We start from the raw sequence: 12,081 nt of genomic DNA on the forward strand, positions 1-12,081 counted from the left end.
CAAAGGTATTTTAAGCACTTTTTATTATTCTTGCTGAAACTTCTACAAGGTTATTATTGATCTTTTGACATCAGGAAGGATTATTAAAGCTGTTTTTGTTTTGGAAAAGAAGGGGGGGAAAGAAAGTACTACAAGACAAGTACTTGGCATTGGTACATATCAGGGTGTGAAACAGATAGGGGTAGAGGCACCTTTGGAAATCCACCCTGGCACTGCTGGTACGAACCTAGATCCCAGTTGCCCTTGATCTCTGGACTTTATGTGGATCTGACACATTGGATGTATTTTCACAGGAAAGGATGCATGTAACAGGAGCCAGAAAATCAGCTTTCTCCTTCTGTGCTCTGCTGTGCACTTACAGTGTTGAGTTGAACAAGTTGCCTCAGTTTCCTGCTCTATAAAATGGAACTGATAACCACTTCTCAATGCACAGAGTTGTCCTGACACATCAGTGAGATTAGGGACACCAATGTGCTTTAAGAAGAGTAATTCTGTGGCAGAGTGGTCAAGCATGTGGGCTCTGGAGCCAGCCCACCTGGGTTCACACCTCAGCTCTGCCTCAGTCTCCTATCAGTAACATGGACCTCCTTGGGTTATTGAAGACATCAAATGAGATTAACTACTAAAATGCACAGAAGGGTATTTGGTCCATAATAAGCATGCAGTAAAGGTTAGCCATCCTTACTTTAGAGGAACTTAATACTTGGGTAATTCTAGCATCCCCATTTCACTGTAAGAAAACTAGACCATCAAGTTCTTAACTTTCTGGGGGTAACAAAAAGCTGAAAAAGTGACAGACCAATTCAATAATGAATGGAAAAAAATTTACATCCATTTCAGGCAATCCCATTGTCATTGAGGTCCCAGGGGAGTCCACAGGGCTCAGAGAGGAACCTGTTTCAGGAGGAGCCAAGTAAGAGGTGCCTCCCCTAGGATGCCAGGAAGTGGCCAAGCTCCCCAGCCTCTCCTCCTTATGTTCCCTGAAGGGCCCTCTGGGCTCTCAGAGATAATCCCCACACTGACATCCCAAGTCAACCACCTGTACCTGGTGTCAGGCCCCACCTTCAGGGGAACCAAACCAAGATGCACATTCAACATGCCAGGTACTGTGGGAACCACTAGGTACATTACACACAGCGTGTTACTTCTCACTATAGCTCCATGAGGGATGTTCTATCTATTTTTTTTTAACAGATGAGAAAAACTGTGGCTTGGCAAGGTAAACTAATTTACTCAAAACCACATATCTAGGAAGTGGCAGACACAGTATCTGAACCCAGACATCTGACTTGAGAGCCCAAATTCATATACTCTTGGTGCCAGAGGTAGGGGAGAGGACACAAGCATTGCCCCTCAGCAGCTAGCACATGGGCTGCAAATGCAAACACTTCCAGGGAGACAGGCAATTAATATTATGTTAGAGTGGTTTGGCCAGGGAAAATAGGGAGTGGTGGGGAGTGTGGTAAACAGAAAGTGGATTCCCATCTAAAGGGGCAGCTATAACATGGTGAGGGGTAAGAGGCAGGGCCTTCCAGCCAACTCCAGACAGTTGCTGCTAGCTGGGAATGGTGGCCATGCATTGTCAGATTCAACTTTTCAAAAGAAGCCAGAAACCTGGATTTTTATATTAAATTAGTTGGCAATTTATAGGAAAAAATCTAAATAAAAATCCATTTCTGGGCCAGTTTCCACACTGGGGTCAATGTTTGAGAGCTCTGATCTGCCAGGACTGCCCCCTGGACCACCTAACACCACCGAAAAGAAGAGAGTTGTTTTAGGACAAAAGGCCCCAGAACCTAACCCAGCAGGCAGCCACCACTATACCTGCATTGTGTTCATCCATGGAGAAGGCTTTGTTCTCCATGTAGGTTCGTGGTAGCTGCATGTCCTCCTCAAAGGCCGTCTCCTGCATCCTTGGCTGGGATGTGTCAAAGTAGTTGGGTGTATTTTCCTGCGGGGAGGACAGGATGGTGCAGTGGATTTCAGGAATGGAGTGGAAGATGATGAACACCCAGCCACTGGCCACCAGTGTGATGGCCAAGGTGGGGTCGCCCCAGGCATCTGCCTGCTGCAGCTCCGCATTGCCGAAAAGGTACATGGTCATCCAGGTCACCCAAATGAGCACAGAGAAGAAGGCTGTGAGGAGGATACAGGCCCCATTCTGCTTCCACTTCTTGAACTTGCCGCACAGTGTGAAAAGGGCCAGTCCCAGGGCACCCACGAGCAGTACCATGTCATAAATGAGGGCCATAGTGAAGTCCATTGGCTCGTAAGCGCAGGCCGGCTTCGAGTCACGCAGCACAGTCAGCACCAGCCACTCTACGGCAATGATGACCTGAACCAGTGTCAGGCACAGTGCCACACCCACCAGATGCCAGCCGGACGGGCTCTTGCCCTGCCGCACTAGGCTCCGCACGCGCCACGCCTGGCTCAGCAGGCAGGAGAAGCAAAGCGCAAAGAGAACTCCCCAGAGGAAACGGCGAACTGAGCAGATAGTCTCATCCTCCCGGATGATGAAGGCAAAGGTCAGCCCGAAGAGGCCCAGGTTCCCCAGGAGGAATAGAAAGTGGAGGCCCAGAGGGTTCTTCTTCTCCTTGTCCTTGATGAATGGCAGCCGCACCAGGAGGATGAGCATCAAGAGCAGTGTGATTAGGGCACCCGCCCCTGCCACCGCCTCTACCACGATGCCCCAGATGGTGTCCAGGTCGCACAGTGACACGTACTGAGGGAGGAGGTCCAGTCCACAGCCGCGGGAAGTGCTGGAGTTTTCAGAAGCCCCAGAGGCGATCACGAAGAGCAGGAGGAAGGCAAGCACTTGGTGGGTTCTCATCTTTCTCTCTGACAGCATGAACATTCCAGAAAAGTTGGGGATGGTAGGGGAAAAAGATCAGTTCATCATTAACACTCACACTCTCCTGACTTCTCCACCTCATTTTGAACCTGCTAGTCCATATGGTGCCTTTGGAAACTTAGGAAAAGGCACCATTTATCCAGGCAGCACTGCCAATCATGGCAGTGGGGGTAGGGTGGTAAATGGATTTTGACTCCTATGTACACCCTTGGCCAGGCCCAGTAAACAACCATGAGTTATCACCACTAGTGGATGGAGGAGAGGCTGAGAGGGATACTCACTTTCTCTAAATACCCTTTCATATTCTTTAATTTTGAGGCCATATCTGACCTCTTTAAAAATGAGGGAGTGAAATGAAATTTTGAAGAGATAGTCACAGGCCAAGGCTGAGCTGGGAGAATGGCATGCATCACCATTTCAATCTCTCAGTGGTAACAGCTAACACTTAGCAATAACTCATTCTAGGCCAGGCACTCAACACATTCAGTCTTTACACTGGTGACAAAAAAGCCTTCAAGAGGTTAGGATATTAGCCCAAGATCACACAACCCAGCCCCTAGAAGACTCCCAGCATTTCAAATGTGGTACTGAACTGTCTGCAAAATGAATTGTCTTCCTGGGTTCCATCCTGAGTTTTCACACATCTTATCCCCACTCCAAAGATTTTCCAAGAATCCACCCTTTTACTCCATGCCAGGTTAGGGATGGCGCAGGATGCTCCTTGGCACACTCTCTGGCCCCCATGCAAGCTGGAGTCCACACAGCAGTCATGGTGACAGCCTTAACCCATGTCTCCTCACCCTTCTGGTTCCCTCTGCTTGATGCTCCTCTGACCCCTACCATGGAATACTGGTCCTGCCCCTGCTGGTCTCAGCTCTAACATCATGCACTCAGACCTGAGGCAAGATCATACTCCTATTCCTCTTTATCAGAGCCTCTTCTCTATTTCTTAGTCTAATCATCTGTCATCTTTGTGCTTGTTTACTTTGTTTCTACTGTCCCTCCCTTCTGTCCTCCCTTCCTGTCTTCATGGCTAGATGTCTGTCTTGTCCATTAGCATTAACAGGGTTTCTCAACCTTGAAACTGTTGACATTTAGTACCTGGGGCAGAGCTGTCCTGGGCACTGTAGGATGTTTAGCAGCATCACTGGCCTCCAACCACTAGATGTCCAAAGCAACCCACCTTACCCAATTGTGACAACCCAAAAGATCTGTAGACACTGCCAAATGTCCCCTGGGGGGCAGAATCACTAGATAAGCACCACTGGTGTGGACTCAAGCATTAGCACAGTGCTGGCACAAAATAGATGCTTAATAAAAACCAAAGTCACCAAGACTCCTTCCTCTACCCACCATCACTACTCCTTGTTTGTGAGGGAAGCCTCATCTCCAGAAAGCCCTGGCTTATACAGCTTTCTTTGCTTTATTCCCATTTTCTAGGCATCTCTATCAAATTCACTGGTTTAGTTCCACCCCTTATGTGAGCCTATAACCAGCCAGTGGGTCCCTAGGACTTCCCTAAGTAAATGTGGTATTGACTACCTCTCTCTGATCCTTTACAGGATCCTGTGAATAGTTCCAATCCTGCCTTGGCCATGAGACCATTGACTGTAGTAAATTACTGATGACTCTGACAGAGAAGAAGTTTGGTGCTTCAGAGAATGTCACCTCTGTAGATGACAGAAAGCAGGCTAGCAAGGGAGGGTATCTGGCAAGAGATGTTCTAATACAACATCTTGCTCAGGCAAATTAGGGGTGAGGATGCACCCCAGATGTTGGCGATCTGGCCCACCATACAGGCACTATTTGTGGCCCCGCCACATAAGTCACTGGAGTGCTACCCCAGCTACTTAGGCTTTGTCTATATACATTCTGTGTAGTTATTTAATTAACTGACTCACCGAGTCTTTGAAATCAACTTATTTAAAAGAAAACAACACACTGAAATACATATATCTTGAAATGTTAAATTGCTTATTGATGTAACTCAGGTTGCATACCCAGTGGCATATCCCCACTTACTACCCTTTGGAAAAATATTGTCTTGGCAAGAGCTGCTTATCACAAGGTCCTGTTAGCATGCTGGAAATGAAAATTTATGAACTGGATATGTCAGAACTAAATGCCATTCTGCCCCTGGACATAGTGGAGGGGCCCTGCAGTTGAGTTCCCCCAGACATCTCATCAATGATGAACACAATTAAGAGACTTTTCAGTACGTAATAACAGGACACACACCATGTAGCCTCTCTAGGTCACAGGGCAGCCAGACTCACCACCAATGTGGCTGGGAGGATGAAGAGTAGGAATGTGCTTCTGCAGTCTTGAACCCTAACCCTCTCTCCACTTACCCTCTAGGTCAGTTGTTTCCAACCAGGGGTGATTTTGACCCTCAGCAACATTTGGCCATGTCTAGGGATATTTTAGTTTTCAACACTGGGGAAGGGGCTGCAACCCATATCTAATAGGTAGAGGCCAGGGATGCTGTTAAACCCTACAGTGCATGAGATGAACCCCACCACCACCAGCCACAACAAAGAATTATCTGGCCCCAAATATCAATAGTTCCAAGGCTGAGAAAGTCTGAGGCCACCTGAGGCAAGAATTGATAGGGAAAATGGTAGGTAACCAGCCAGGCCTCTCAGCCCCAGGCTTGCATGTCATGTCCTTTCCTTGCAAGAATTTGGCCTTCCTTAGCTGTCTCCACTCTTGAGGACATCTCCTTTCTCCAAGGCCTGGCCAAAAATTGGGACTTAGTTTCCCCAAATCCTCTAATCCTTTCTAATTGGTCTTCCAACCACAACAAGAAGCCGATGGGATGATGAAGAGAGCAAGATGGCAACCAAGCTTCTGAGTTTGAGCAGCACACTGGTGGTGGTCCAGGTCTCTTGGCTCCCACTCCTTTCTGACATGGTAAATTGATACCCCTTGATTTCTGCTTTCATTCCAAAGGGTCTCTTTTCAAGACAGCTGTTGCACAGCATCCATTTCTCCCATTTCTGAAAAGAGCTCTGGATTTTCCTTTGGAAAGCCACATTAAGCCCTAGTTCCAAGCACCTGACCCAGGCCTGGCCATTCAGAAAATTTATGCCACCCTTTGGCCACACTGATTGATTCATGGGCAGGCACATAGTCTTAGGATATTTGCTAGAATTAACTGGAAAGAGGTCTTCTAAGTTAAAAGGATATAGGCCTAGAGTTGGAGAGGAGCTATTTACCATCATAGGAAGAGAACCTGTCCCAAAATAAAGCTGATCCAAAGGGAATGGCCAAATGATATAGTCCTATTATATTGAATGGCTGAATTCAGCTATTCCTGAAGCCAGGTATCCTGGTATTTGCAGCTCTAGTAGCCAATTAACTTCCCTTTTATGGATTAAGCCAGTTTGAGCTGGGTTTGTGTTACTTGCCAACAGAGAAGTTCTATTATTCCTTCAACATCATGGGGCCCCCTTTTTCCAGGAAGTCCTCTGTACACAATATCTAGGCAGTCAGAGGCTTTAGTATGGCCCAGCTGTCTTAGGTGAGTCTTTATCACTGCCAAGGATGCCCATGAGGTGACAGCCACCCCACTTACTCTTTAGAACAACGTCCAGGATAGTCAGGAGGAGGGCTGCATACTGCCTCACAGAATTAAGCAGAGTTCAGCTTATTTAGGGTTTCTGGGGGATTCAGAATTAACCTGCAGTTCACAGTGCCAGTGACAATAACCATTAACTCATCATCCTTAACTATGGTCCGGGAACACTTTTACGCACATCACATATGAATGCCTTTATAATCTGCACAAGGACACTATGAAACAAGTACTGTTACTATCTCCACATTACAGGAAATAAAACAGGGAGATCATCTGGCTTGTCCAAGTTCACACAGCCAGAAAGCAGTAGAGCCAAGAGACAAACAATTTTACTATTGTTGCTGGGTTATTGCCCTAGACCAGGGTTCTAAAAATGTCACCTGGTGAGCCCTTTCCTGGCCAGTCTATCTGAATTAGTTTCTCCCCACTCCAATTAGGCTCTGTGCAAATACACTTGATCTTTGTCACATGTGCCACAATTATTTTCAATTATTTTATTTTTCTACTCTGTTCTCCAACCACCACCCCAAGGCCCTTGTGTGTCTTGTTCTTCATGGATTCCCCAGTGTCTGGCACATGTGCAAGGCTCATGACCCAAATGAATGAATTGCTAAATACGATCTCCAATCCTAACATCACCAACAGGGCAGATGTTCTCATTTCCATCTTATAGAGGAAGGGACTGAAGGTCTGAGAGGTTTAAGGCCAAGTTTCACCCTTGGAAAGGCAGCAGCAGCATCACCCAGGAACTTGTTAGAATGCTAGGGCACACTGAGGTCAGAGGAGCTCAGACACGTGTAGCAGGGATGCCAGAACACCCACCTAAAATCATACAGGTGGCACCCACTCTCTGGAAATCCCATTGTGCTGCACTGGCCATCTCAGCAGCTCTCCAAGAACTCTGAACAGAACAGTACAGATTAGAGGTTTCAAGTCAGCCACCGGGGAAAGTTGATTGGGACTGGATGAATATATAACAACAAACTTGTGGGGAAGAATACAGCTCCTCAAAAGGAGAAATGAATAAATGTGAACAAATGTGTAAGACTCGGTTCACGTATTAATTACCTTAGCTCTAGCCAGGCTCCCAGAAATGTGACTCATTCAGATGCTCTTAAATATACTGCATTTTTCTTTCTCTTTCTTTCTCTTTTTCTCTTCCTCTCTTCCTCTCTCCCTCCCTCCTTCCCTGAAGAGGGGCCACAAGGTGCCAGCTGGTGGTATCTGAGAGCCGGAACAGCAGAGGCTGGAAAGAGTGTAGGCAAGGACAGTACTCCCTAAATGAAAGCCACACGCAGGACTGGTTCCCCCAGCCCCTCTCTTCAGCAAGCACCCAGCACTGTGACCTCTGAATGAGACTTTCCAGTTTCAAGTCCCACCTCGCCCCTTGGTAGCAACTGATTTAACCTTTCGTAACTATGTTTCCTCATCTGCAAATGGGGATGATAACAGTACCCATGGAATAGGGCTTTTGTGAGAATTAAAATAATAATTAGAGTTTAAGACAGTAGTTAAATAGGATAAGCACTTATATAAAGTGTCTGGTAAATAAATGGAAAAGATTGGCAAATGCTCCCTGGTCTGAGGTATAAACTTTCCTGACTGCTTCTTCAGGAGGGGTGGTTGCCATGGAGATGGAGTTGGAAGTAGGGTTCACCCAGGTGTTTGTCCACCACTGGTTTTCAGCCTCCCCAATGACACACCAAGCAAAGAGGTCCCTGAGGTGATGTGAAGGGAGATATATTTGGTGGCGGTCTGCCCTGGGAATCCTCAAACTCTCCTGAGTAGGAACCTCACTGCAAGGGTAGTTTTCCCAAGAGAAAGCTGGGGATGGAGGACCCAAGGCCCAGCCTGGGTGCCCTGAAACTGGGTGTCTGATGAGGAGTCAGAGTCAGGACACTCAGAGACAAGACATGAGCCATTCTCTGGGGACCAACCACCCTACTTTCCTACCCACCTATGTGAAAGGAGATGCAAGTTCTACAAAACCGCTCTGGAACACACCATTCTGACCAGCCTCACCTTGGCTGCTACCAGTAGGGATCCAAGGAGGTCACTCACCCTCTACCTCAGTGTACCCTCCCAGTGCCTAGCAAATCAGAGGCACCTCAAACCCACCTTCTCTAAAGATGGGGGGAGGCACTAGAACATGGGAAGGAAAGAAAAAAATTAGCAGGTGAGGAGGGGCTCTAGAGTTCACTACCTATAAAATAGCTGGCACAGAATTAACACTCCCAGGAGTCTCTTCAGGTGTGGGACAGAAGCCAAACAGAACTCTGTGACACCGGACATTTCTTAACCTCTCTGACCCTGGTCTCTTCGCCTGTAAATGAAGATAACCACAGGGCCGCCTTCAAAAGGCTGCTGTGACAAGTACATAAAAAGTATCCAGCAAGGTGCTTGGCACACAGAGTAGTGTTTCTGCTTATTAAAAAAAACAGTCATAGTTCCCATAGTCATACTGGGAAAATGAAGGTAGAGTTGAGGTAGTTTGGCCAGAGGCTTACTGGAATTTACAGGTCAAGCTGGGACTAGAACCCATTTCTCCAAATCCTGACCTCAAGGTATTTCTACTGCACCCCGGTTTGCCCACCCGTGTCTGGCAGAGGCCTAGGAGGAGGCTGTGGAGCCAGCCTCCTCATGCACCCAGCATTACATTCTGTCCCAGCCCACTACCCTTAGTGCCACTGGTGCTTTTTCTGCTTGGGCAGGATTAAACTGTTAAAAGGTTTCCTGACATTAAAGAGTCTAATCTCACCTTGTTTTCCAAATAACATTATTGTATAATATTCATTTCCCAATGCTGCCCAGACCACCGGTCTGTCTGGGGGCCTTTGGGTTTAATAATGGTCAAGGGTCAATAAATAAGGTCACCCCAACACCAGTTCTTTGCACATGAATATGCAAAGCAGCTCTGATCCAGTAAATAAAAGCAATCATTTAAATGCAAATTGCATCCTTGGCTGCTCAGTAGTGCTTGTTGGTTCCTCCTGGGTTGCAATTCTGACAAGATAATATGACTAACTCAGAATCCTTAAGAAGCTTTGTATGAAAGTGTTTATGGGGCCCTGGGCTTTGGGTGGGGGCTGCTTGAGGTGGACAAGAACTGCTTAGAAGTGGGGAGTGGATTTTAAAACTGGAGCCAATCCTTGAATACACTCACAGGGCTGACCAGGCTCAAAGTGGTCTCCCCACAGGCTGGCAAGCTGGATAAGGATCTTAGGAGGCTCCTGGCGCCTTGCTATCCCTAGAGGCAGAATGAAAGAAAAGCTGCTTTCTGTGTTCCTGTCAAGGTTAGAGGAGTTTTAAAAATCAGATAGCGTAGCTTCCCATTTAACACCCTGTAAGTGTTCACTGGCCCAAAGAGAATAAAACCTAAACTCCTTTCCATGGCCCAAAGGTGGAAGTCTGGCCGTTCCCTGCAGTCTAGTCTTGCCTCCCACACACAAGCATCTGCCTATGAGTTCCAGCTACAATGGCCTTTGTTCAGTTCCTCTAACTTTATTCCCACCTCTAGGCCTTTGAATTTGCAGTGCTCTCTTCCCAGATGTCTCAGAGGCAGGGTCCCTCATCTTAACAGGGCTCCACTAAAATGCCACTCCCCAGAACAGTCTGCCCTTATATACACAAATCCTTGTCACTGTCTTTACGACATTCTGTTTGACTTTCCTGGTGGCTTTTATCCTAAACGAAGTTATGTCTACTACATATTTACTTGTTTACTGTTTGTTTGCCAACCTCCCCAGAGCCGTGAGTGCAGGGACTTGTTCATGTTATACACTGTAGTGTCCCAGACCCGGTTCTGTAGCTGGCACACTTACTGAAATAACAAATTAATCAATGAAGATTTTGAGCTTCAATTTCTAACAAGATGCCTGTCTTGCTGACTATGCCCCAAATGGCCACTCCTCCCTTCCATCTTCTTCCCTTCCCAACTAAGCTGATCCCTTTTCATATTTAAAGCAGGGAACAGGTAGGAAAGGTCCACGCCAGTCTAGAAACAAAACTGGCCCACTGGAGGGCTTCCAGACTACAGACACCGATTTGCACCCTATTTACATTCATCTGCATGCAGTTAACTCAAAGTCTGAATCCTCCAAAATCCCCCAACCCACTGAGGAAACTTCTAAATCAAGGCTCCTTGGCTGAAGTTCCAAGGCTTTTTTGCCAAGTTCTGTTCGACCCTAACTTCTCTAGTTTTTGCGAGGATGCCCCTGTTCCTCCCCGGTCTCGTGCTCAAGTACGCCCTCCCCCCTCAACCTGGAGCAGTTGGGCAAGCAATGTGGCGTGTGGGCCGGGCCCCAAACAGGGATACTGCTGACCGCCACACTTCAGGGGCCTTTGTCGGAGCTTCAAGGAGCCGCCCCCTTAGCGAAAGGAGAACAAGGTCTGCCTGTTTGTGTGGAGAAACGGGGTGGGAGGGGCGGGTTGGCTAGGCCTGGGTGTGACTGTACAAGCAAGGGCTGGGGAATGTACCGAGCTGCGCTGGGAAGGTCTGTTCCCCCACTCCCCAGCTGATTAACCAGCTCCCTGCCCTAGGCCGAGGAGGGTGCGGGAGGAAGGGATCCCGGGATGGGAACCCTTGTCCCCCAAGAAGAGGGAACGTAGCACAGGACTAGTCCTCATCCCCCGTCTGGCCCATACAGAAACGCCCCCCCCCACCCCCGCCCGCGCCCCCACCATTGTATGCGGCTGCCCCTCATTGGTCCTCCAGCCTCAAGTCTCAGCTCAGTCTCTTTTCGTCCACATTGTCTCCTTCTTGTCCTGTCGTGCGAAACCACGACCGGCTGCGAACTTGGCCCCTAGCCCCTGCAGCAGGTATGGCAGCTAACCCCCAAAGCCATGTCCTTGAACCCCAGCTCTGTCTGCCAAGTCTGTGGTCAGCCCCCACGGGCTTGCTACGCGGCCTCTGTACCTGCCCACGACTACCCTCACACGAAGAGTCACTCAGGCAAGGCTGGACTCCTTTATACTACTCCCAGCTGCTCTTTACTTGTGGTTGCCGGCAGACTCTCCTCAGAGACTTGGATCTCTACCCTCCCGCCCCCCGCCCCCCACCCTGGCCAAAGGTCCCCAGTCTTCCCCCTCCTCCCAGCACTTCTCTCTGCGGCTCCTTTCCCGGAATGTTTCCTCGCATCCGGATCTCCATCTTCCCCAAGATACTAACCCCTTGGGGGCATTAGAAAAGCAGAAGAAGCAGACCCCCTAATCCGCCCAAGTCCACGCGGGAAAAGTTTCTAGAGTACCCGCAGCACCTTCCACACCATCAGCATGGCTCGCACTCACCTACCTCCGCGGCCCGGTGGCACCGACGCCTCCTCTAGCCCTCCGTGGTGTCACATCTCTGCAGCGCTGCGGTGGCCCCCGCCCAGTGAGCACCCGCTCTGTCCTCAAAGCGTCACCCTCTCTAACTTCTACAGCGCGCGGCGCCCCCTTGCCGGGTGGAGCTGTTGCAGCAGCCGAGGCCCCGCCCCCCCTGCAGGTCCCACCCCTGAGCCTCGGAGACCGGGTCTTACCCCCTTCCATGCTATGTTGTGCACCGAACCCACCACCAATAACCCACACCCAGCAGCGCAACCTCCTCGGTCCTTTCCCAGAGGACCCCCTTCATTGTCACAAATTCGGGGACAAGCGTTCACAGTGCGCCATA

General features: G+C 48.7%; 1 protein-coding gene across 4 annotated transcripts in view; it reads right to left on the reverse strand.

Annotated features, from left to right (window-relative positions):
• Positions 1-11,857, reverse strand: part of GPRC5B (G protein-coupled receptor class C group 5 member B) — a 153,783-nt gene extending 141,926 nt beyond the window's left edge. For 2 of the 4 annotated variants that reach the window (XM_053925811.2, XM_024560369.2), the window contains exon 1: positions 1,825-2,854. In XM_053925811.2, coding sequence (XP_053781786.1) covers positions 1,825-2,854 — 1,030 coding nt within the window. Of the gene's footprint in view, positions 1-1,824; positions 2,855-11,717 lie in introns of those variants that run through there. The other 2 variants (XM_053925827.2, XM_053925821.2) reach the window with 2 other exon arrangements.
• Positions 11,858-12,081: the final 224 nt, after the last annotated feature.

The sequence above is a fragment of the Desmodus rotundus genome, chromosome 1 (genome assembly GCF_022682495.2).
Source record: "Desmodus rotundus isolate HL8 chromosome 1, HLdesRot8A.1, whole genome shotgun sequence".
NCBI classification, from domain to species: domain Eukaryota; kingdom Metazoa; phylum Chordata; class Mammalia; order Chiroptera; family Phyllostomidae; genus Desmodus; species Desmodus rotundus.